This window comes from Panonychus citri, unplaced genomic scaffold, assembly GCF_014898815.1.
Source record: "Panonychus citri isolate SS breed McGregor unplaced genomic scaffold, ASM1489881v1 Contig00023, whole genome shotgun sequence".
Lineage (NCBI taxonomy): Eukaryota > Metazoa > Arthropoda > Arachnida > Trombidiformes > Tetranychidae > Panonychus > Panonychus citri.
In genome coordinates, this window is record NW_026515428.1 from 37227 (window position 1) to 61351 (window position 24125).

The 24125-nt window shown below is 30.3% G+C and overlaps 2 protein-coding genes across 2 annotated transcripts; both read left to right on the plus strand.

The window, feature by feature from the left end:
* Positions 1-1188: 1188 nt before the first annotated feature.
* Positions 1189-5344, plus strand: LOC128395959 (putative uncharacterized protein DDB_G0277255). Its single transcript, XM_053356461.1, has 4 exons — positions 1189-1418; positions 1515-2523; positions 3152-3263; positions 3336-5344. The coding sequence occupies exons 1-4, from the start codon at positions 1409-1411 to the stop codon at positions 5082-5084; spliced, it is 2880 nt and encodes a 959-aa protein (XP_053212436.1). The 5' UTR covers positions 1189-1408; the 3' UTR covers positions 5085-5344.
* Positions 5345-6156: 812 nt separating this feature from the next.
* Positions 6157-23870, plus strand: LOC128394897 (probable serine/threonine-protein kinase DDB_G0282963). Its single transcript, XM_053355272.1, has 5 exons — positions 6157-9127; positions 21067-21236; positions 21598-21856; positions 21954-22417; positions 22788-23870. The coding sequence occupies exons 1-5, from the start codon at positions 6899-6901 to the stop codon at positions 23302-23304; spliced, it is 3639 nt and encodes a 1212-aa protein (XP_053211247.1). The 5' UTR covers positions 6157-6898; the 3' UTR covers positions 23305-23870.
* The last annotated feature ends 255 nt before the right edge of the window (positions 23871-24125 follow it).

Genomic DNA, 24125 nt, shown 5'->3' on the forward strand with positions numbered 1-24125 from the left:
GTCAGTTGGCTCTTCTTTGGATTTATTTCTGAATCGATGACCACTAATATCAACACTGAATCGAAACTTTTTACCGAAAAATTTTCCTCTTCTAATAGTATAAGAATGTTCGTTAATGCCCTAAAGGTCATTCGAAATCTAACCTTGAACTTGTTGATCTTTCGATTGAAGTTCCATTCGAAAATCGTAAATCACGATCTCTTCTCATCCAATGTTCTCATCTTCGAGTTATTATTAGAACTTTGATCTTAATATCTAATACTTACTAACGATTATTCATCAATAGGTGATATGAGAAGTTCGAAGGTCTAAAATTGACCTTAGGTCATTTTCTAAGACCGAAAATTTCAAGCAAGAGAACAAGATCTTCACCATCAATTGTTAATTAGAAAACTTAATCATTTTATTTTGGAAATTGTTCAATCTAAACAATCAGTATCTTAATCAATTGGTCAGCATTTCGACATCATGATTAACTTAATCAACTGTAATTAAATATATAACTTTTACTTGATTACAAAATTAAGATTCGCCTGATTACCAATGATAATTTGCTGAGCAATTAATTTTACTTTTAAGTTTCTTTAACCAATTTACAACTGGATTTACGGTAATTGTGAAATTAACTTTCTCCATTGATATATCCAAAAATAATCTAATATTCAAACACCCAAACAATTAAGATGAAACAAACAACAATCAAGGATATTAATAAACAATTTTATTAACAATATGGGTGCTAATTAATTGTAATTAAAAATGAAAAGGGAAAATTGTCTTAACTTTCATTTTCACCAACAATTAATTATTCAATTAAAGACAGAAAATTAATTGAGCATAATAATAACATTAATCTCTCAATATTTGATTGTGAATGATGATCAACCGATTGACAATCAAAATTCATTTTCCTGTTTTTAAATAATTAAGTTAATTTTTAATTAATTGTGTTTCACAATCCTCAACATGATTAAGACTTAATTATCAACACGAAATGATTAACTGAAGCGAAATGATTAAGTGTGAGTATTAATAAGAAATCAGGATGAAAATTATCATCAAAAAATCAGATCAAGACAAAGAAGATGATTAAATAATCAAATAGCTATAATAATAATCATCATCATGATGACAAAGATGAGGATGATGACGATGATGATGTTTAATGAATCGAGATGATGAAATTAAATCAAGTTGATTAGTTGATTTAATCAAACTTTGAGTTGGAATCTGAATTGTGTTTGTTTGATTTTTTCATTCTGTATTCAAATCAATAATTAACTTTTACAATCAGTTGTGTCTACACAATGACAATCAACGATTAACAATCAGTCAATAGTTAACTAATTAATCAGTTTCTGTAATCAAGTGATGATCAAGTCAAAATTAACATTGGACTTTGAAAATAATGTTATCAGGTAAGTGGATTAACTTTTTCTTTGGATTAAAATTTTCAATCAATTTGAGGAACAATTAACAAAAAGTATTCATTTATTATCTTTGTTTAATTAAAGTGATTGTGGTTTTGTTAATTATACCATTGGTCATGGAAGCTCAACAATTAAGTACAAATTATTACAGAGATCAGTTAGATGGAAACGGATTATCAAATCAGTGGATATCCCAATCTCATCCTCATCCTCATCCTCATCATCTTATATCATCAGCAAATCCATCAACAATACCATCATCACAATTAGTATCACCATCATTTCATCAACAACAATCATTGGCTGAATCACAATTATCATCATCACCATCAGCATCTTCATCATTTTCCCAAGATCAATTTCAAGGTGAACAGTTAAGCCCTTACAATGATGATCCATCCGTTAATCCTTTCATAAGCAATGATGTTTATCTTAATCAAAAGCCGATGATTATTGATAATAATCTTAACTCTGCAACTTCACTCTCACAACCACAAGTTAATCAGCAGCTTCCAATTCAATCACCTTCGCCTTTATCTTCACTTTCACCTTTAATCCAAACACCAATTCAAAGGCGACTCTTTAATCCAATAAATCGGATTATATTAACCCTTTTGGGCCCACGTTTAATGAGATACCAAATGGATATGGTTGTTCAAGCGGTCATGTCGGAAGTGATCAGGAAAATGATTGGTCCAGTTTTAACGGCAATAGCTGGACGATTTGTTGACCCGAATGGTCAGCAAAATGGTCAACACAATCAACTCAATCCAAATTCACTCACATTATCAGCAGCCTTGAATAGCCTCGGGGCTGGTAATGGTGGTGGGGCAGGAGGTGGAGGTGGTGTTGGTATAAATAATGGACAACAACAACAACAACACTCAATCCCTCAAATCACCTTGGTACCCAATCAATTGCCTAATGGACAAATTCAGCTAATTATTAAACCAGGAGGAGGGTCAGCAATTGATTCATTGCAACAACAGCAACAATTAACTAATTTACAGCAATTAACTCAAAGCTTAATCATGCCGGTAACACCAACACCACCACCAACATCATCACCACTCAATCAACCTCAACTTTACTCGTAAGTTTATCAAACAATTACATTGAAACCAATTGATTAACAATTACTAATTACTAATCATTGTAAATCTTTTCATCATTTACAATTAACTTAAATTAGTGTTGAAATTAATTTTTCCTAACTATTGTATATTTAACTATGAGTTGGTTGAATTTTAATCAACGTTTAACTTGAATCAATTTTTCATTGAAAAGTTTGAAACAATTAAGAGGAATACTTTTTTAATTGTTGATGCATGAACAGTTAATTTCCAATTCCAATAATTTATCAATCGCTTTCTAATTAAAAGTTAATTGTTCTCATTTTTTTTTATAATAATCTTGTCAATTGAAGCTTAACAATTAAAAAAAGTGTACGAGTCAAAGTGAAACACTGATAATTGAATTAATAACAATTAACTCGTTTTACCTCATGTACTTGCAACAATTAACGAAATTAATCTCGACAATTTAGTCAGAGGTGATGATTAATAATTTAACAATGAAAACAATTACAATTGACTGATTGTGATTTTTTCATGAATTTTTTTTAGTTAATCAATTGATTATGATTGAAAAAAAATGAACTGAATTGTTTTTGATTAAGGAAATATGATTATGATTAATTGATTTTATTGATTTGATTTCAGTTCGGCTCAACTTCAAGCTACACTTAATCAGCAAATTGCCCAACAATTAGCTGGTAAACTTCCGGAACAATTAATTCCCCAAGTATCTCAACAGATTCAAGCTCAACTTCAGGTAATTAACAATTAATTTTTTCAAAATTTTCTCAATCAACTTTTTAATCAACCATTTCTGATAATCTCACAGGATAAATTACCCAACATACATTTACAAGTTCAACAACAATTATCATCTCAACTTGCTAATTTACAGCAACAATTAGGTGTCCATCATCAACAACAAACCTTACCAATGACCGCAGCTCAACTGGCACCGCCTACAACAAACTCACCAGCATCTTTAGCATCACTTTCAACCGGAACCTCATCAATTCCCCTTCCGCCTTTATCTTCATCCTCATCCCAACCTCCACCTCCCTCTACCATTCAATCATCATCTCCAACATCATCTTCCTCAAATGGTATACAAACTATTCTGGTTCAACCCATGTCTGGCTCTGGATTAACTGGATCACCAATTTATGGTTCAATTAATCCGCAATCATCTCGAGCAATTGGATTAGACTCACCTAGCGACTCATTTAATTACAATCTTGTCAACAGCAATAATCAAAAATCAATTGAAAATATGATTGGTTCTTATTATGTAAAATTAAATTCACCAACATCAGCAAACCAGCAACAACAATCAATGGTTAACAATCAACAATATTATTCACAATCAAACAATTATGGACAAACTGATTTAACTAATTCTGGACAATTAATGGCTCATCATCATCATCAAAATCAATTGAACCTACAATCACCTAATAATCAACAACAACAGCAACAATTCAAAGTTATCCTTAATCCAGTTGACCAAAGTGATTCAAATTTACCTGAAGATGGACAATCAAACCCAACAATTAACCAACAACATTTTCATCACCATCAACAACAACCAAATACATTTTACTCAACCAACAATCAGCAAATGACATTAACACCTCAAGGAGGCTCAATTAAATCAACAGTCGATGATAATAATAACAATCAAGAAATTAATAATGTTAATCCAATATCTACCTTAGTTAATACTGAATCAACTAATTTGGATGAAAATAATAACAATTTAACCACATTATCAGCTGATATTAACCAATATAATAACATAAGAAATATAATTCAACAGAATGAACAAAATCAGATTAATTCAAATTCAAATTCAGAGTCAGAATCAAATTCATCTAATGAATCTAAAGCTTCAAATGATGGGACAATTTCATCAACTAAAGTAACTGAAAATTCATCATCTTCATCTCCATCACAATTGGAATCAGAATCACCAAATCAACCAGAATCAACTCAAGAAACTCAGGTTCCAATAACCTCATATTCCCATGGTTCAGGGTATAAGGTTTCACGTTACCCTCCAATCCCAGAGACTCGGTATCAATCAATTACAGATGAAAATGTTAACAACAACAATAACAATTTATCACCTGAAAATCAGTATCAACAATCAACTGACACCAAATCAGAATCAGAATCGGAAACGGAAACACAAAAAGATGAATCAAATGTAAATGAAAATGATTCAATACCTAATCCATTAGGAAGACAATCAACTAATAATAATAATCAAGAATCCCAAGTAACTACAGGAAATATTGATGAAAAAGATAATCATCTGAATAACAATGAGATAAATGATGATAATGATACAGAGGAAACTGTTAATCATGATGATTTACCTGAACATTTGAAACACATGAGATCAATGAGTCGAGATAATTTGATCAATAATTTCGAGACTAATCAAAGGCTAGTTAATCAATTAAAGAATAAAGTTAATTCTGGATTAACGGAAATAGAGGAAGCAGAAAGAGCGATCCGTTGGAACACAGTTCTCAAGAATTTGGATAAATATAATGGGATTAAAAGATTATCTTAGAAAGCGAGATTATCTTATCGAAGATTCTGAAACTTTAATCAACTTTCCATTGGAATAATTTACTAATCACTTCTCAAAGAATATCCCACTTTTAATCTCCAATCAATTGACATTCTTAATTTAAACTCTGTAATTTTGTAATCCCTTTTATCCTCCAATTAATTAAATTAACACACTTGATTAGAACTTTTTTTTATTCGAAATGAAAAAGTTCCAATTGACATGATTACCGTTAAGTGGCGCCAATGATTTCACCTTAATCCGGAATTTAAATTGATTGATTTCAATATAATTTCAATCTGATTCTTTCTCAATTCAATATCATCCAATCAACTAATCAATTTTTCAGTAATTTAAACCTTCCCCCTCTCTAACCATCGCCATTGTTGATGATTGATTGTAGATCTTAAATTGTTAATTTAATTTGATATTCATTGATTGTTGAGCTTATATTGTTTGTCTCAATTATAATGAGAAATGTCGAGTATCTTAAATTATTTAACTAAACAAAATTAATTTGATAATCAAATTGTGATGCTGAAGGTTTGGTAAATATTATTATGGAATAATAATTCTGAATACTCTCAGAATTTATCAGATTAGTTTTTAGGTTTTTATGTTTACCGTTATTTTCTCTTTGAGTTTGATATCATGGTGATGTTATTTTGGAAAATATTTTGTAGTTCAATTGCTAGGGAATAACATGATGATGAGGTGGGTGAAGGGAGAGTGAGTGAGAACTGGTGAAAGTGGGTGGTGGGGTGTTGGGCTGAAGTGGAGTGGAAAATGTGTGCGCAAGATCAGCTGATTATTTGAAGAGAGAGAGAGAGAGAGAGAGAGAGAAAGCAAAGAAAAGAGACTAGAAAAGAGTGAGAGAGAAGAGTTGGAGTGGGTAGAAGAGAGAACTGGGAGTGAGAAAGAAAAAGAGAGAAGGAGTTAAAGGGAAGATGATGATTCTCTACTTTCGTTGACGAAAGAAAGAAAGAGAGAGAGAAAAGAAAGACTTATCATCATGACTCTCTTATTTTTCCTTCTCTTTGCATCATCATTCCTTCACATTCTGAAAATGTCATGGATGCAGAGAAGATGAAGTGATGAAATTATCTTTTTGTTAGAATAAGAAAGAAAGATGATAATGATAAAGAGAGAAAGAGAGAGAGCAAGAGAGACAACAAAGGAGAGAGAAAACAAAGTGAGATGATGATAACTGAGTGAGAACCACAGAAAAAAATAATCAACATCTCGACAACAATTCATTATGAAAGCAAAGTGAAAATATCAACATGATAACATGAAAAACAATGAATAGTTAGTGTGTTGAAAATTCATCATCATGGTTTCATCTTTTATCATTTCAATTTCAAATGGGATGCAATTAACTTCAATAATGATAATTTCATGATGATCATCATTAACCAGTCTCCTAATCAACAACATCATCAATCACAATCAATGTTAATTGTTTGAAATAAACAACAAAGACCCAAAACAAAACATCCTCATCAATTTTACTGTTTGTTCAATTGCAACTCAGTGACTTTAATCATCACAATTAATAATGTGAATCCATGGCCAACCAATCAATTGATTAAAACAAAACTAATCAACGACAATTAATTAATCTACTCATCATCATCTAATTATCAATGTTTCTGTGCCAATTATATATTAATAACAATATTGGATTAAATTGTTACCGTTGTTATGTCAACCTGATCGATAATTTTGTTTTTTTTTTAATTAAAACAATCAACAATTTGTTTGTTTGATATTTTTGATTGATTTGTGCTGATTAAATTTAATTGTTCAAGGAAATGAGGAACAGTAATCAAGTTAATCAGGATAAAATGAAAGTTATCAATTTACCTCGTAAATTGATTGTTATTGTTAATCTATTTTCATCCGGTTTATGTTCAATTAATTGTTCATTTAATTGTAAATCATTTTGGATTCTAATGATTATCTTCAAGTGTCTTGTGTCCACCATTGTGTCCACTACATCAACACCATTCTCATGGTCATTAGATGAAGATAAAAGATTTTATCTTCCAACAAATTATTATCCAATTTACAGAAATTTAAGATCTCACCAAGTTGGTTTATCTTCATCATCTTCTAACTCTCACTTGTTATCATCTTCATCTTTTTCCAATTATCATTCTCATCCATCATCATCTTCACATGGATCATCAATACATGATGCAAGATTTGATGAGACTTCAGTTGATTCAGAAGATGAAACTAATTATGATGATAGTAATGGTGCTGATGATGTTAATGATGATGACAATTCAGGTAACGGTGGTGATGTGGTTAATGGTCAGGATGAAGAGAATGATGATTCAATGATGATGATGAATGAAGGTGTTGAGAGAGATGTTATTGGATTAGATGGAGGAGAGAGTGGAAATGGACTGAAAGAAATAATTGAAAATTCAATCTCCAATTCAGAAAATGAACTAATCATCTTGAGTCGAGGTCGAGGTTTACCTAAAGGATCAATAACAATGTCACAAGAATCGATACTTTCTTATATCGATCGTATCTCTCGAGGTGATTGGTGTCGTTTTCATGGTCACGTTGCCGATGATTCAATACGAAACTTGCCAAGTACTTCATCATCATCTTCATCTTCATCTCCTTCTTCCGGTTTACCTTTGTCTCCATCATCGTCATCATCCTTGTACGAAATAGATTCAACTAATCAGATCACTTTTAGCAGTAAATTACAAATGCCTTCCGGTTCGGTACCTTCTTCCGTTACCTCATCGGCCTCTTCCCACCCCAAGAAACAATCAATACCCTCACACCCTTTGGTTTATGCTTCTTCACCCTTACATGAGATTCCCCCGCACTCTTTGCGTTTAAAATATAATCAAACTGCCGCTCGAGTTGATCTTCTCAATGCAATTCTTCATGATTACAAATCTCAAACTGATAATTATCGATTCTTGAAAAAATCATTCCATCACATGATTGACCTTGACAAGGACATAATTCATGCGAAAATAATTTGGCTAAATGAACAAAATATAAACACAGACATCTCCAAACTAAATCAACAATCAAGTTCATCCTTGATTCCAACTAGTATAACGATAAATCATAACATTAAACCAACTTATTACTACACAACAACGAAACGTAAACGACCTTTAAACACTTATACATATTTGAACATTAATCGAACCATTTCTCCATTCGAACCTTGGTTAGATTTTCAATTTAAATCAATTGAACAAGAAAAACTTTTCGATCAACTGTTAACACAACAATACATCTTAAGATCACAATTATCATCATTCCAACAACCAATTGACTTAAATAATAACAATGATAATCCAAAACCATCATCAGCCAACCTCCCAATCCCAACCAACAACAACAACAACAACAACTTATCATCATCATCATCCTCATCCTCATCCTCATCAAACAATCAAAATGATCATCACAATAGTAATGATAATAAGAAAGCAACCAATTCAAATAATTTAAACTCAAGTTCCAACACCAAGAAAATCATGATAAACAATAAAAACAAGTCCAACATGATGAGCAATAATAATAGTAATAAAAATGACCCCAATAATAATAATGACCACAGTAATAATAATAATAAGTGTCCTAAATTTACTAGCTGGACAAATGCATATTATTCATGTGATTATAAGATATGGTTATTTTCATATACATCTTTGATCATCATGGAAACAGCTGATTCTTGTATATTAAGAGGAATCATCTCAGTTGATATAGATATTAATTCAATTGATATTAACCAGTGTGATTATCAACCATCATTTATGACAATTATGGAAACAATTAAATCAACACTAACAACAGAACCAACAACATCATCATCATCATTATCATCATTATCAGCAACAACAACAACAACAACAACAGGAACAACATCATCAACATTATCAACAGAATCATCAATAAATAAACCATCATCTCAATCAACATCAACATCAACAATTAATTTAATTACTATCCCTCTTATCGGGACAAATAAATGTCACCAACCAAGTAGTAAGGTAAGATTATCCTTTGGGTTAATCCTTTCACCTTTAATCCTAATCTGTTGTCATTTTTTTTATCAATTTAATTTTTTGCAAATTCAAATTTGGGTTGATTGTTTTTATACCTGAATTTAATCATGATGATGATGATGATGATGATGATGGTGGTTGTTATCATTGTTATTATTATGAAAATGTCATTGCCAATATAATTTATTGTCACAATTTATCAGAATCATTATAATGTTACCATGATATGAGTTCATGGTTGAGATATCATGGTAACTGATATTATTTGATAATATTTTTTGTTTCTCTCATATTTTTTGACCTTTTAACATCAAATTCAAATCATCATCATGATCCATTTAACCCAATTCATGATTTATCTATGAAATTATCATGAAATAAGAGTAAGAAAGATGAACATCAAATATTATTATTATTGTTATTGAAAGATGATGATGATAACCTGAGGCGATTTCATCTTAAATTATTAATATATATTGAAATTTACTCATCATCAATTGATTATGATTACTATTACCATGAGAATGAGATTAATGAAAAAAGTTTACGAGAAATGAATTGTTAACATGGTGAACAATTGAATTCTGATTAAATGATTTGTTCATTACAATGGATCAAGATAGTTATCAACTTTCCTCGAGTTTAAATTGACCCATTTAGAGGACAATCAAACTAAATGACCTTTTAAGGTCAAATATTGTTATCCTTGACCTTGGAGATTGTAAACAATTGTAAAGAAAAAAAGTTTTCTCAATCAATATCAATAGTTTTTGGAGAAAATTTTCTATTTCAAGTTTTCATTCCAATGATAAATTATGACCATGTTTTCTTACTCTGGAATAAAGTGTTGATGTTCAGCCATGTTCCATGATGATGATGGAAACTAAGATATTGTTATTTTCATGGGAGTAAAGAAGATGAAAACTTATATTCGAAGGAAATTTTTTTATTATCATAACAATCGAAAGGAAAACAAACATTTACTTGGAATAAGCTTGTTGCTTTTTCAATCATCTCCATGATTATGATTACTTATTACTGAACAATTTTCCCTGTGTGTGAATATATGACTTCCCATGTAAATAACAATAATCGATAATATTGTTATCAGAAAAAAAGGAAATCATTTTGTTTTTATTTCTTCATCATTTTCTCCTTTGTTCCTACTGTTTAACCGATAATCATGTTCGCTGAACATTATCATCATCATATTTCATCACTAATACGATATTCAGTTACAATCATGATGAATTAGATACTTATTACACCGAAAGGGCGAGAGAGAGAGAGAGAGACTTGATTTGGTTTCTGAGAAAAGTTTCCTTTCTGTTCTTGACCATGTTAAATGTTTTTCGTTTAAATTCAATTAGAATTGTTGATTGACCCTTAACATGAGAAAATCGAAATTGTGACAACAACAACAAGCTTAGAATGAAGAAGACAAAGAAGAAGAAGAAGATGATGATGATTTTGATGACAAAAAAGAACAAGAGAACAAAAAAAAAGTTCTACTCGAATTTTTTTCTCAATCACTATTCCAACATGAGATTTTATCATGAAGATAATGATACAATTTATATATATATAAATTATATCTAAGTCACAGTTAACTTTTGGATGTTTTTGAAAACTTCATCTCATCATGAACATGAGTTCATGAGTTGATTCAGAGATTGAGTGATAACATGATCATGACGTGAAAACATAATCATGAATACCCAGTAAAGTGAAATACAATTTCCTATGGAAATTATATAATCAAAGTAATCACTTAATTGTGTTCCAAGGGTAAAAATAATTAAAACTTTAATTTCACCCTTGAGTTAATTGTGGAAACAACAACAAAGTTAATTCAATCTGATAATAATAATATCCAAACCATAAGAGGTAAACAATTTATATATTGTATAACAATTAACTCAACAACAGTTAACAGTATAATCACAATTAACTTTCACTAATCAATTGAAAATTAAATTTTAAACCTTTGATAATGTTCATTATCATCATGATAATAGAATTGAAATGTTCATTTAATTTGATAATCGTTCACCTGAAACTCAATAATAAGGTTTCAGCTTTTTATTAAATTGAACCCAATTAACTTTTAGATTTACCTTTTGAAACATCATTTAATTATCATGAGAAACTATCATGATATTCATGGTGAAAAAAAGAGATAAAAACTCATAACTAATTTCACTCCCAGGGAATAAGTTAATAAACATCAAGTTTCCATGTTGTTCAAGCTGAATCCTTACCACACCCATTTTTTTTCATCAAACAACTTATTATGAACTCTGAAATTGAATCGATGATAATCATGATGCTCACTGGTGGTCATGGCGATTGTTATTGGAACCATTGGTCAGTTAAGAATAGAAATGAAAATTTTACTTGTTGACTTTGAAAACAGTGGAGAGAGAAAGTTATTCATTGATCCCAACAAAGTGTAATTATTTTCATGAAGATGATGGAAACATGATAGATAATGATGATAATAATCACCAAGAACAAATAATAACAACATGAGGATCACTTGAACCTTGTCAATCTTGATCAATGATTAACAAGCTTCATCTTTTCAACATAATCTCAATCTAATCAGGTTCATCTTTAATTCTTAAAGTTGATCTGAATCATGAAAAGAAAACATTAACATGATTACTATAATTTTATTCTAGGAAAATTCTTTTATCATGAATAAGAAGAAGAAAAAAAATCTTTTCCCCTGATTCCATGAAGAGAGATGATCCTATGATCATTATCATCAGAAATCATCAGAATTGAATCAATTGATTCAATGGAAATCCTCATCATCATTATCAACCTTTTATAATGGAATATTTTTTTCCACCTTCAATATTACATCTCCCCCTGTCTCTTACCTTGATGTTAAAAGGAAACTTTCATGATGAGAATCAAAAAGAATCAGAATTTACAAATAGAGAGAGAGAGAGAGAGAGAGAGAGAGAGAGAGAGAGTTCTGATTTCATTGAGACTCTTGAGTAGCTCAGAAGGGAATCTTTTCCTTTGTTTCTTCTTCTCTTCAAATCTAAATTCAGTCTATCAGAATATCTCATGAAATCCGTTGAACTAATATTGTTTAGTACGAATTGAAAGAATGATGAAGATGATAGAAGAGAATTTTTTTTGTTCTAACTTCGAAGAAAAAAAAGAATCAAATGTAACGATAATGATGATAATGGTAAACCATTGATCAAATTTCCTCATGAGAATTGGAAACCATTGATTCATCATCATGTTGTTTCATGATAACAAAAAATCTCACAAGATAATAATGATTATACTCAGGAAGATATTTAATGTTTTTTTTTCAAAGTAACTTTCATTTTCCTTACAAACAGTTTACCTTTGGTCATTTGGTTGACCAAACACTCAATCTCTTCCCAGATTGATGAGATAATTAACTTTAATCATAAGAAAAACTTTCGATTGCGAGAGAGAGAGAGAGAGAGAGAGAGAGAGAGAGAGAGAGAGAGAGTTTCTTTTCGAAAAAGTTTCGTCGATATAACTTATCATTACCTTGATTAGCTGAACACTCAATCGTATTACATAAATTTCTTGGATAATAATACCATGAATTTAGAGTACATGGTAAAGAGAGAAAAGGAAAAACAAAAGAATTTTTTCCTCGAGTTTTTTTTCTTCCACCAAACAGAAAATTCGTTCAGAATAAATTCTAATATAATTTTCTGTGCGCAGTTGGTTAATATTCCCTCTTCTTCTTAGCCTTCTCTCTCTCTCTCTTCTCATCATGTAATCCATGGCTCGTAGACAGAATTATCTGTAGAGAGAAAGTAAAGAAGAAAAAAGTTGTTCGAAACCTGAATAACCATAATAGTGTTTCATTCTTTTGGAATTTCACTCATGCGCCAATTCTTGAACATTATCGAATGTTTCAACTTCGAGGCATCATAATCATTCTCAATCTTTTTCATGGATTCAATTATTATTTTCCACAGAACTTTTTCCTTTTTCGTGCTCTCCTTTCATTCACCTAGAACTTTCCCTCTCTCTTTCCTTTCACTTTGACCAAAGGTCATTCTCATCATCACATCTCTTAATTGAATAAAATTCAATTGTTGACAGTTCAATTTTCCAAGTCAAACCGGAGATAAAAACTTTTCAGAATTAGAATTTTCTTTCTCTCATTTCTTTCTCCTTTTGAATCTCATTTCCAAAGACTCTTTTTTGCTGAGCTTGTTATTATCATGGTGACATTTCATTGACGATAACCATAGACTAACTGATACAATTGACCATCATGATAATGGTCAAAGCATCAAATAGTATCAATAGCTGATAATCAATTGATTCAAAAGAGACACATCAGATCTGGTAACAGTTGATGTTGACATTTATTTGATCAGCTGATTTACAGTTTAACAATAATTACAATTTGGTGATGTATTAATATATATCAACAATAAACTTTCATCTAAATAGATTCAACTCTCAACCGTCTAGAGAAAGGAAGTGATTTAACTGGAACAATTAAATTAATTGCTCTCATCAGGGTGATAGTTGATGGCTTAATTGGCCATTAAATTGTTCATATCAACAGTTTTACCGATATAAAATGTTAGTGGGAAACGAAAAGTAAAAAAAAACCTAATGTTTTGTTTCCACTTTTATCTTCATGCTTGTTGAGAATGAATTTTGTATATTCATTCACCATCACTTATCATGAACTATTCAAAGATAATGAGACCGATTCCAGATCATTACATGTTCATCTCTTTCCTTGTCATACTCGAGCTCATGGTTATCATAAACATGATCCAGTCTCTGACTTTCACCTGATCATCATGATGATCATAATGTTTCCCTTCAGAATGATTCATTGGAACCTTAGTTAATGTTCCCATTGACCTGAATCTCTATCTGATTCATCATCATGTTCTTCACGATAAAAGTTTATTAGAAAAACCTGATATTCTTTTTTTCCACTCAATTTTCATGAGTTTTCTCTCTGAACATTGAAATAACTTTTCTCTTCCACCTCATTCATCCTCATTCTTTTTTCTTCCTGATCACTAATCACTTTTACCAGAACTTTTACTTTCTTATATGTAAGATTAAAGCCTTTAACTTTCTCCTTAATCAACTCTCTGACTTTCTCCATGGATCAGAATTTAATCTCAGAACTTTTCTCTCTCTCTCTCTCTCTTTTCTATTCTTCCAACATGATGATGAACAAGAGACATTTTCTTTCACATTCTCTTTTGGTCATCATCGCCATTACCAACAGCTTATACCCTGAAGGCTTGTTAAATATAAATTTAATTAGATATCAATGGAGCATCATCATCATCATGAAGAAAAAAAAAAATTTTCCTCCCTGAATTTAGTGAACAATATTCATCAGGATAATATTAACATGTTTCTATTCAAATCCTTGAGTCAATATCGTGTCTTATTTTATCTTCCTCTTCATCAATGTCTTCAAGATCTTCAAGAGGATGGAGATGAAGATGAGGATGAGGATGAGGATGAGGATGCTAAGGTACAAAAGGATCACTTCCTTTATCCTCATCACTCCCTTGAGGGAATTATCATCATAAATTCTCATAAGACATGATGAAATTGACTCATATATTTAGCCCATGTTTCCAATTCAGAATCATCATCATCACCCTGAATTTCACCCTGATGCTTTATCCTCAAAGTTTTTTCACTCAGTAAATAGGCAGAAAAAAATAATAACAAAGTAAATTAACCCAAATTTGTGAATTAAATTTCCAACACAGTAGATTGTGACTTAGATGATTAATTATCTAATTTAATCAAGATAATTATTACCAGGAAAATATAAACATAAATCAGATTATCTCATGAGAATAGTAAATTACCCAATCCTATTTAGAGTAAACTTTTAAACCGATTAATTAACTTTCAATATTAGAAGCAAATTAATCTTGATCAATTTCAAGCTGATCAATAATCAAAACTATTACAATTTAAACTTGAAATCAACTGATTCAATTTTCTATTGATTTTGATTGTTGCCTGAGCTGAATTATGATTTAACTATTTGAGCTGAGAATCAAAATTTGACTTGAATAATAATGTTAACCATTGAATCAATTTTAATGATTACTTGTGATAATATTTTATAATATTGGTACAGAGATGATTGTGTTGACCTGATAAAATTTTCATTCTCATGTTTATACACTTAAATTGTCTATATTGAGAAGTAAATTGTTGTTGATTGTTGTTGTTGTTTAGCGAAACAATCAAGTAAAGTTCACTAATGTTATTAGAAATTATCTTAATTTTCCTTGCAAGTTACAACAATCAACTGATTATTGATCGATTCAAACGTGAGGTAATTTAACAGTAACATTACTCTGATTTTACTCTGATTATCATGATTCAATTAACTAATCAACATGATTGTTTGTTTATTTTCTTTTGATAAATTTTTGTTACTTTTAGATTGTTACTCAATTTTAATTCCATCTTATTATCATCACAATAATTAGGTAATTAGTGATTAACTTTGAATTGCTCTTGATTTCCAAGTTAATGATAATTTACCAACCGATTGATCATTTTCAGAATCTCTCTCAGTCTGAATTGTGATTTTCCTCATGAAAAGTACTCAATCCTCCTCCTGATACAGTTTATCCTCATCCATTTATCTTCAATGATGACATTTCCACCTCCACCAACTCTCTCTCTCTCTCTCTCTCCAGGTACTTTCATTATTTTCGCTCATTTTAACCCAATTTGAAACTCTATCATCGTCAACTACTATCACAATGATAATGATGATAAATAGCATCAGTTGATTACGGAAATGGATGACAAGAAGATAAAGATGAGGAGGAGGAAAGAAAGTGAAAAGGTTGAGGTGATAGAGTTAATAATGTGAATGAACAAACCGTTTGTGTTAACTGAGCATAACAACGACAACATAATTAAGCGAAAACAATGGAAGATGTTGATCATAATTCATTGTGATTTAAACCGTTAATCAAATTTCATCCTCTACCCTCCCTGTAACTCCCACCAACAAACATAACCCTTGGGGATGATTATCGTCATGAGCAAGGAACCAGAACTGAAAACATCTAAGACTGGGTCGAAAGTTACTTCTTAATTGTTACCTATATTCAAATCAATCAATAATAAATTGTAATCTATTATCTTCATCATAGTATGATAATTAATTGCATTCAATTTATGATTATTTTTACACTGAATTCACGTTCCAATGAATAATCAGTTGATTATCGTTGAAACTTTTGGGTGAATTTTTTTCTTACCTTTGAAAGTTACAACAGCAAAAAAACAGAAAGTTTCAAATGTTAATCTTTGAATTGAGTGTAAAAAGATGAACACATAAAATTTAATTGAATTTGATTCAATTCAATTCCAATTCAATTGTATTATCATTATTATTCCATTGAGTTTGTTAACATGATCATGAATGAGATTGAAAATTGTGAATGAAATGCTGACAAAATGAAAAATATCTCGTTCTAATTGAGGACAAAAAAAAGTTCACAATCAAATTGAATCGAGAACTAATCAACTTATCATGAAATCTTCTCATATCTATTACCTCATTCCTCCCTGGTTATCATCATGAAATATTGTGAAGAGACGTGAAAATAATATGAAAATATTTTTTTCTTCCTTCAGTAATCAGATCAATTTTTCATTCATTAAATTACAATCATCAAAGTTCATTTGATTATCATGGATTTGTGAAAATCCTCATCATTAATTGAGTCCTTTTATCATTCTAATCTCTCTCACCCCTTTAAATTGTTTGACATCATCATGATTATTACTAATTACTTTCCCTGTCTCAAGATAATCAAGAGAAATAAATTTTATTGATTAACATCATTGTCACAGTGTATTCATTGAACACGAGAAAATCAATACACCAGTAAAATAATACAATTAACTTAACAGTTGAGTTAACCATGATGATGATGATGATAACGGTAATCAATGATTAGAGATGTGCAAGAATGATAATAACGGTTAACAATTTAGTAAATTGCTGTAGTCATAGTGAGGAAAAAAAGAGTTGAGAATTTAATTTGATTTAATGATGATAATAGATTTGAATATGTTTATTATTAAAATCAAATCTATTTTTGACTCATTATTATTAATAATATTGATTATGAGAAAATTATTTCATGGGCTGAAAACTCGAGGTCTGATTTATTGAACTTTTTTTTTCGTCAGGGACAATCAGAGATTTAGTTTGATTTCTTTGTTGATTGTCATTCTGTCAACGATATAAATCATCTAACCATATACTGGGTGTATTGATGATGATGATAATAATGTTGATTGTTGTTATCATCATTTCTATTATGATTAGTTAACCATTAACAATCATCAGCTGATATTAAATCTAATGCTTTGTGAAAAGAAGATGAAATGATTTTTATGACAAAACAAAAACGATTTCTTATCATTCGATCATCTTTTTCATCATCATTCTCATCATGATTTTAGGATAGGAAGAGGAGGGAGAGAGAGAGAGATGACAAAGAAGGATGAGGATGAGGATGGAAGAAGAATAAGATGAAAAAATGATAAAAATTTTAAATTCCAAGAGAAAACAAAATAAAAACAAAGATAATTTTCCAATATTATTGTGAACTGAACTGTCGAGAGTTATTATGATTTTTATGATGGAAAAGGATGAGGAACAGTGGGTCGTGTTGATAGAGAGGGAGGATAAAGATGAAGATGAAGATAAAATGTTTCAGGATGTGGTTTCTTGTTAATCGTTATTGAAGCTTAACAATCAACTTCTTGAATTATAGTTGGATGAACAATCGAAGTCACTTTTTCCATTCTCGTTCAAAAAGCCAACAACATATTCACACTAGAATGAAACTTGAAAGATCACTCATGTAAACACACTTAGTTATCATCTTCATCATCATCTTCATCTTCATCATCAACGTTTAATCTCATCTCTTACTAATCACCATCATCCTGATCCTCATCCCACTCAATAAGTGTTCAAATAATTACCATAAAGTGTTTCTCATTTCATCAATAATGAAAAATTATCATAATCAAGCTTCATCTCAATTGCTATTTGCAATTCAATGCAATCAACGTTTATAACAATTACCAACTCAATTGCTGGACAATTAGTTAATGATAAACTTACTAAGCATAATAGTTGATCATTAATTGTTACTCTACTGTTAAATTCAGTTGATTGAAATGTAAATTATTGATTTGTAAATGTAAAAAATTCATTGGTTACCTTGGTTACATTTAATTGTGATGATTTAACAATTTAATTACTTATGAAAAAATCACAATTGATGAGATTAGATAGATTGAATAACAATTAACTTTATCATTATCAACATCAATGCTTGAATATTGATTGATTGCTAAGTCTTAAGACAATTAACTTTAATTGTTTGTCAAGTTTTTTGACAACCACTAGAAACAAGCAATTTGTAACAATACAGATAAATCAATTAATCAAGTAAACATTGAAATTAAATCAATTTCATTTAACTAATATGTCATGAATAATTAGTTACTCTGATTGGATTGTCTTTGATTTAATTTATTTTAAAATTAACCAATCAAGCAAGAAAAAAAAAAGTTCAATTGAATCAATTGTGGCAGTTGAATTGAATTAAAATTAAAATGAATTTGTATCAACAACTAAAAGTATTCAGAAATAAATGAAGTAAATTGTGATTCCGATTTTCATGTGTAATCATGAAACTATTCAGGATTTGGATTGCCAATTATCACTTGATTAGTCCCCTAGGTATTAATATGTAACATGAATTAGTTTAATTTCATCATGTTAATCATCATCATGTTTAACTTGACCTTACCTTTGCTTACCTTTTAAATGAATTCATCTACCTGAATATGTATATAAAAAAGTTCAGTGATTCTGGTTGATGAAAATTCAGTAAGATAAATAAAAGGCAATCTTATTTGTCCAACACCATAATGATTAGATTTTGCTTAACAAGATAATCAACTTAATTGGTCAACGATGATTAATATCGACAAGTTCAGTAGTTTCAGTTGATTAGCTGAATCTTTTTTTTGGCTCCCTCATGGTGAAAATGTGATGTCAGCGTCTCTTCATGATGATAGTTTACCTTTTAGAAGAAATTTTTTTTTCTTTTATCTTCCTTTATTCATCCAAGAATCACCCTGAGATTGGAAATCAAAGCAGATGAAAGATGATAAAAGGATGATGAAGAAGAAGATGAAAATGAGGAGACAAATAGACCCAAATATATATGTAATCATGATGATGTTCAATCTTGAGGAGAAATAAAATTCTGATGATTGATAAAATAACAACAATAAATGTCGAAGAGAAAAAAAAGAAAACGATATTTACGAAAGAAGAAAAATAAAATCGATATTCTTCATCTTCATCTTCATTTCATCTTCTTCTTATCTTCATGTTGCTCATCTTATTCTAATAATAAAAATTTCCATGAAATTGTTTGGTAAAAAAATAAGAAAGTGAAAGATAGAAAGAAGAGAAAAAAAAATTCATTCAGAATTTCGGATAAGCCTGAATTATGGAAAAAAGAAGAAAAAATTTCACCAATATGATTCTCGTCTAAATGCTAACAAAGTTATTAAAATGAACTTTAATCTTTGACATAAAGATGATGAAAAGTTCATGATTATCATGAGCTCAGAGTTACAGGATAACAATAATGATCTTAAGTCCTAATTGAAGATTGAGATTAAATCATCTTAATCTTAATATTCATCTTGTACTCTAACATGTAATACTATTTGTAACATTACCTTGTAATCCAATGCTTCAATCCAAGAATTATCCACCACCCACCCTGTTTATCACTCTCCCTCTCCCTCTCCCTCTCCCTCTGTCTATGTCTTGACGAAGCAAAAACTGAATCTTTGAAGAGGAAAAGTTCAGTATGAAACATGTATATGAGTATTACCCCAGAATGATTTCCATGGACCCATGAGCATGTTCAGAAAAAAAAGTTTCATGATAAATTGTGATGATGATGATAACCCAGAACGAGAAAGGCAATCAAATGTTTGAAAAGTTATCTCACATTCTGACAGGATCATTATTTTATTTTCACCATGAACATGTTCATTCATAAGTAATAATATCTTTGTCTCTGAAATATTACCATGGAGAGGCAAAAAAAAATAGATAAATATTATTATGATTATGATAAAAAAAAAGTTCAATGATAATCATGTTCACAACTCAATTGAAATATTGTTTTACTTTCAGTTCAATATATTAATAATAATCTGATAAACTTGATGATGATTATACAATATTAATTCATAATCATCGTCATGAATTCAGGTAAATTATTATCATTAATATATCACCATAATTTTGTACCAATTTAGTGTAAATCGTAAATCTATTCACTAAAATGTAACATCAATTCATGTATTTCTGTTAACAAGGTTTAAGTTTCCCACTCGGTGGAAGGTGGGAAATATTTACTCTCTCTCTCTCTCTTTACCTCCTTGAATAATGAGTTTCAGTTTCACCAGAATTACCTTTCAATTTGCTTACAAATACATGGTAATTTTATGGTGACAAATTTGGTGACAAAACTGAAACTTCAATTATCATGTTAACGAAAACACTGAATTAAATGAACCATTGAAATTACAGTTTTCTCAAATTCTCATTCTCAATATTTACTCATCTCTCTCTCTCTCTCTCTCTCTCTCTCTCTCTCTCTCTCTCTCTCTCTCTCTCTCTGATTTGTCTTCTTAATTGCTTTTGATTGTTTATTTTAAATTAGAGAATAAGAATAATCATCTAAGTGAATATTTTCCATTCGATATAAAAATTTTCCATGATAACAGAATTTTAAATTGTTTCTTTCCTCATGATTGTCTATTAGTGTACTTTTCAACCGGGACATGGATGGACTAAAGGTGGATATGAATGTCGATGTCGTGACGGCTATTTCGCTCCTTCCGCTTCCTTTACCAAAGATAAGACCAAAAGTAGCCAATCTTTCAATGGAACCGAAGTTGAGAAAGCTTGGAACGAGAAATTAACCAATCAAGGGTAAATTTAAATTCTCTCATTCATTAAATACAATCAAGAAAATCTCATCCATCATCATCATCTCCATGAAAATTATCAAATCTTAATGTATTAGATAATCATATAATATTTACTAATAACAGGAGATAATAAAAACAAAAACTCTTAATGATAGTTTTGCATGGTAACATTTTCACAATCTTTATTTTATTTTTTCACCAAAATGATTAACTATCGATTAGTTAATCAATTAATAACATGATAGACAATTTATTCTGATATAATGATGGTGATAATGATGATTAACTCTTGAGATTGCATTAATATCACAAATACATGATAATAATGAAATGTTTGATTACTCAATATACTTGATGTCCAGAAGTGTCCAGTATGATATGATTTATGTTTGCCAAAAATGTCAACCAGGATGTGATACCTGTAAGGACAATTCCCCTTGCCTGTCGAGCTACAATTGGGCTTTTCGGATATCGTTACTTACTTTCTCAGTCATATGTATCTTTCTAACCACCATGTTAGCTTGTTATATTTACAAGTATCGAAAGTTAAAAGTGTTCAAAGTGGCCAGTCCAATATTTTTGTGTATCACTTTACTCGGTTGTGCGATCATGTACCTTGAGGTAAGTTGTGGGCAAAATTTGAATATAATTTCATGGGAGCTTCAATTTCAACTTTTCTGAGTACTGACCTGACTTGTTCTTGTTGACATTTGTTTAGATGGCGGCGATATTTCCGGTTCTAACAACGGCCGCTTGTATTGCTACGAAGACAACTCGACACATGGGCTTTTGTTTAACCTATTCAGCGTTATTATTGAAAACTTGGCGGGTCTCCCTTACCTATCGGGTTAAATCAGCTCATAAATTGAAGTTAACTGATAAACAGCTTCTTCAATGGTTATTCCCGATTCTCATGATAATGGCCATTTATCTTGGTACCTGGACAATTTCAGCTCCACCTCAGTCAATTTATATCTACGATTGGAATAATTTAAAATTTAAAATCTGTGAATACAATTGGTGGGATCATAGTCTTGCCATCATGGAATCTTGTTTCCTCCTTTGGGGTGTAAAAGTTTGTTATAATGTCCGAAATGCTGAATCGTTTTTCAATGAGGCCAAATACATTTGCTGGGCGATCTACAATATATCCGCTGTTAATGTTACCATGATTTGTATTCAGTAAGTTGAACTCAAATTTTGATCAAGAACTTTAATGAGAATCATTTCTGATTTCATTGAATTTCCCTCATTTTTTTTCCATTACAATCAACAGACCAATAAATGATTAAATTAATCAATTCGATATCTTATTTGATAAAACAATTTAGTAATTGTTATATTGTTATAAGAAACTGATTTGGTTCCAATTGATTGATTAATTTTGTTCGTATCATTGATTCATTTGTATATGAAGTTTCCGATTTCACTTAATATAATTTTCAATAATCAACGATAATCAGTTGATTGTTTTCATCGATTTTGAAGAGTTTGAACATTTCGATGTTTAATTTAATTGTTTCCTATTTTTCTTTGTAATTGTTAACAACAGTTTGATATTATTACCGAAAGCGGGTCCTGATGGTAAATATTTTTTCGGTTTCATCAGAACTCAATTGTCCACAACAACCACAATCGCGTTTATCTTTGGGCCCAAATTTTATCGAGTTATTAAAGGTCAAGGTGACGCTTGGGATAATCGAGTTCGTGCTCGAGGTATTAACGCTTCATTCTCGTTGAACGGAGTTGGACTTGTCCATGAAGAGACTCACGATTTGTACCAAGAAAACGAAGAGCTAAAAGAGGAGATTCATAAACTTGCCACTCAAATTGAATTGATGAAATTAATGCAAATGGAGATTAACAATCGACACCTTAAGCCGAAACACCTTCTCGCTTCAGGTCACCATCATATCTTACCGACTGTCACCATAACCGCTAATCCTGCATCGACGGGAAGTGTCACTCAGTCACCGATTGTGAAGGCTTGTTACTCTCGATTTGAGGCTAACGACGCTCCGTCACCACGGATCTCACCGGCCGCTGAATTGGCCTCAGAACGGGTTTGAAACTTTTCCTCGGCCGCTTTTTTTTTATATATCATTCAATGTATACATCTTCTAATCCAACTGATCAAATCTAAAACGTAACAATTTATGTAAAAATCAAAATTAACTGCCAATTGCTATCATCAAAATGATGATAAAAAGAATCAACTAAATTAATTAATCATTCTGATACTTAATTGTCTCATTTTTTGTTTCAATTTTTCTTTCCAACATTGGAAAACTGAACAAATTAACTACTTAATCAATTCTAAATTTATATTTAATTACCCGTCCAAAGATTTAACCCCTTTAATTGTTTGGTGATTCTAAATTGTGTGTTTTAATCACTCTCTAAATCAGCTTATTTAACTGTTCAAACTTTTCATCTTCATCCAAAAATTAATTTGATAAATTGAAGTTTTTCCTAAACCACCAACGAATCAAATCATGATTACAATCGGTAGCCAACAATTAAAGATTTTTTTCAATTAGATTGCAATCAAATTGTACGAACTTACAATTAAAATCACCCAATTGGTAAGAGAAAATACTTGACAATTAATAAACTGTAATGTACAAAAGCTAAATGATTGATTAAATTATTAATCAAAATGACAGAAAAAAAGTCAATCAATTAGATTTGGTTGTTGATCAACTTTCGATAGCAATATATTGAAGTAACCATAGAAATTTAGATTGTAACAATTTAACTGCTTAGTTGAAGGCGAAAAAAAGTCAATTGAAAATGTGGTCCAATTGTTCATTGATTGTAATCAATTATCACCGAGTGATCTTATTTATTGTCACACGAATTGTAATGGTCACTTTATGTTCATTACAAT

Coding starts and splice junctions, on each gene's coding strand:
- LOC128395959 (XM_053356461.1), top strand. Junction 2,524..3,151: donor AATCAACCTCAACTTTACTC/GTAAGTTTATCA, acceptor ATTTGATTTCAG/TTCGGCTCAACTTCAAGCTA. Junction 3,264..3,335: donor AGATTCAAGCTCAACTTCAG/GTAATTAACAAT, acceptor ATAATCTCACAG/GATAAATTACCCAACATACA.
- LOC128394897 (XM_053355272.1), top strand. CDS start 6,899: ATGAGGAACAGTAATCAAGTTAATCAGGATAAAATGAAAGTTATCAAT. Junction 9,128..21,066: donor GTCACCAACCAAGTAGTAAG/GTAAGATTATCC, acceptor ATTGTCTATTAG/TGTACTTTTCAACCGGGACA. Junction 21,857..21,953: donor GTGCGATCATGTACCTTGAG/GTAAGTTGTGGG, acceptor ACATTTGTTTAG/ATGGCGGCGATATTTCCGGT.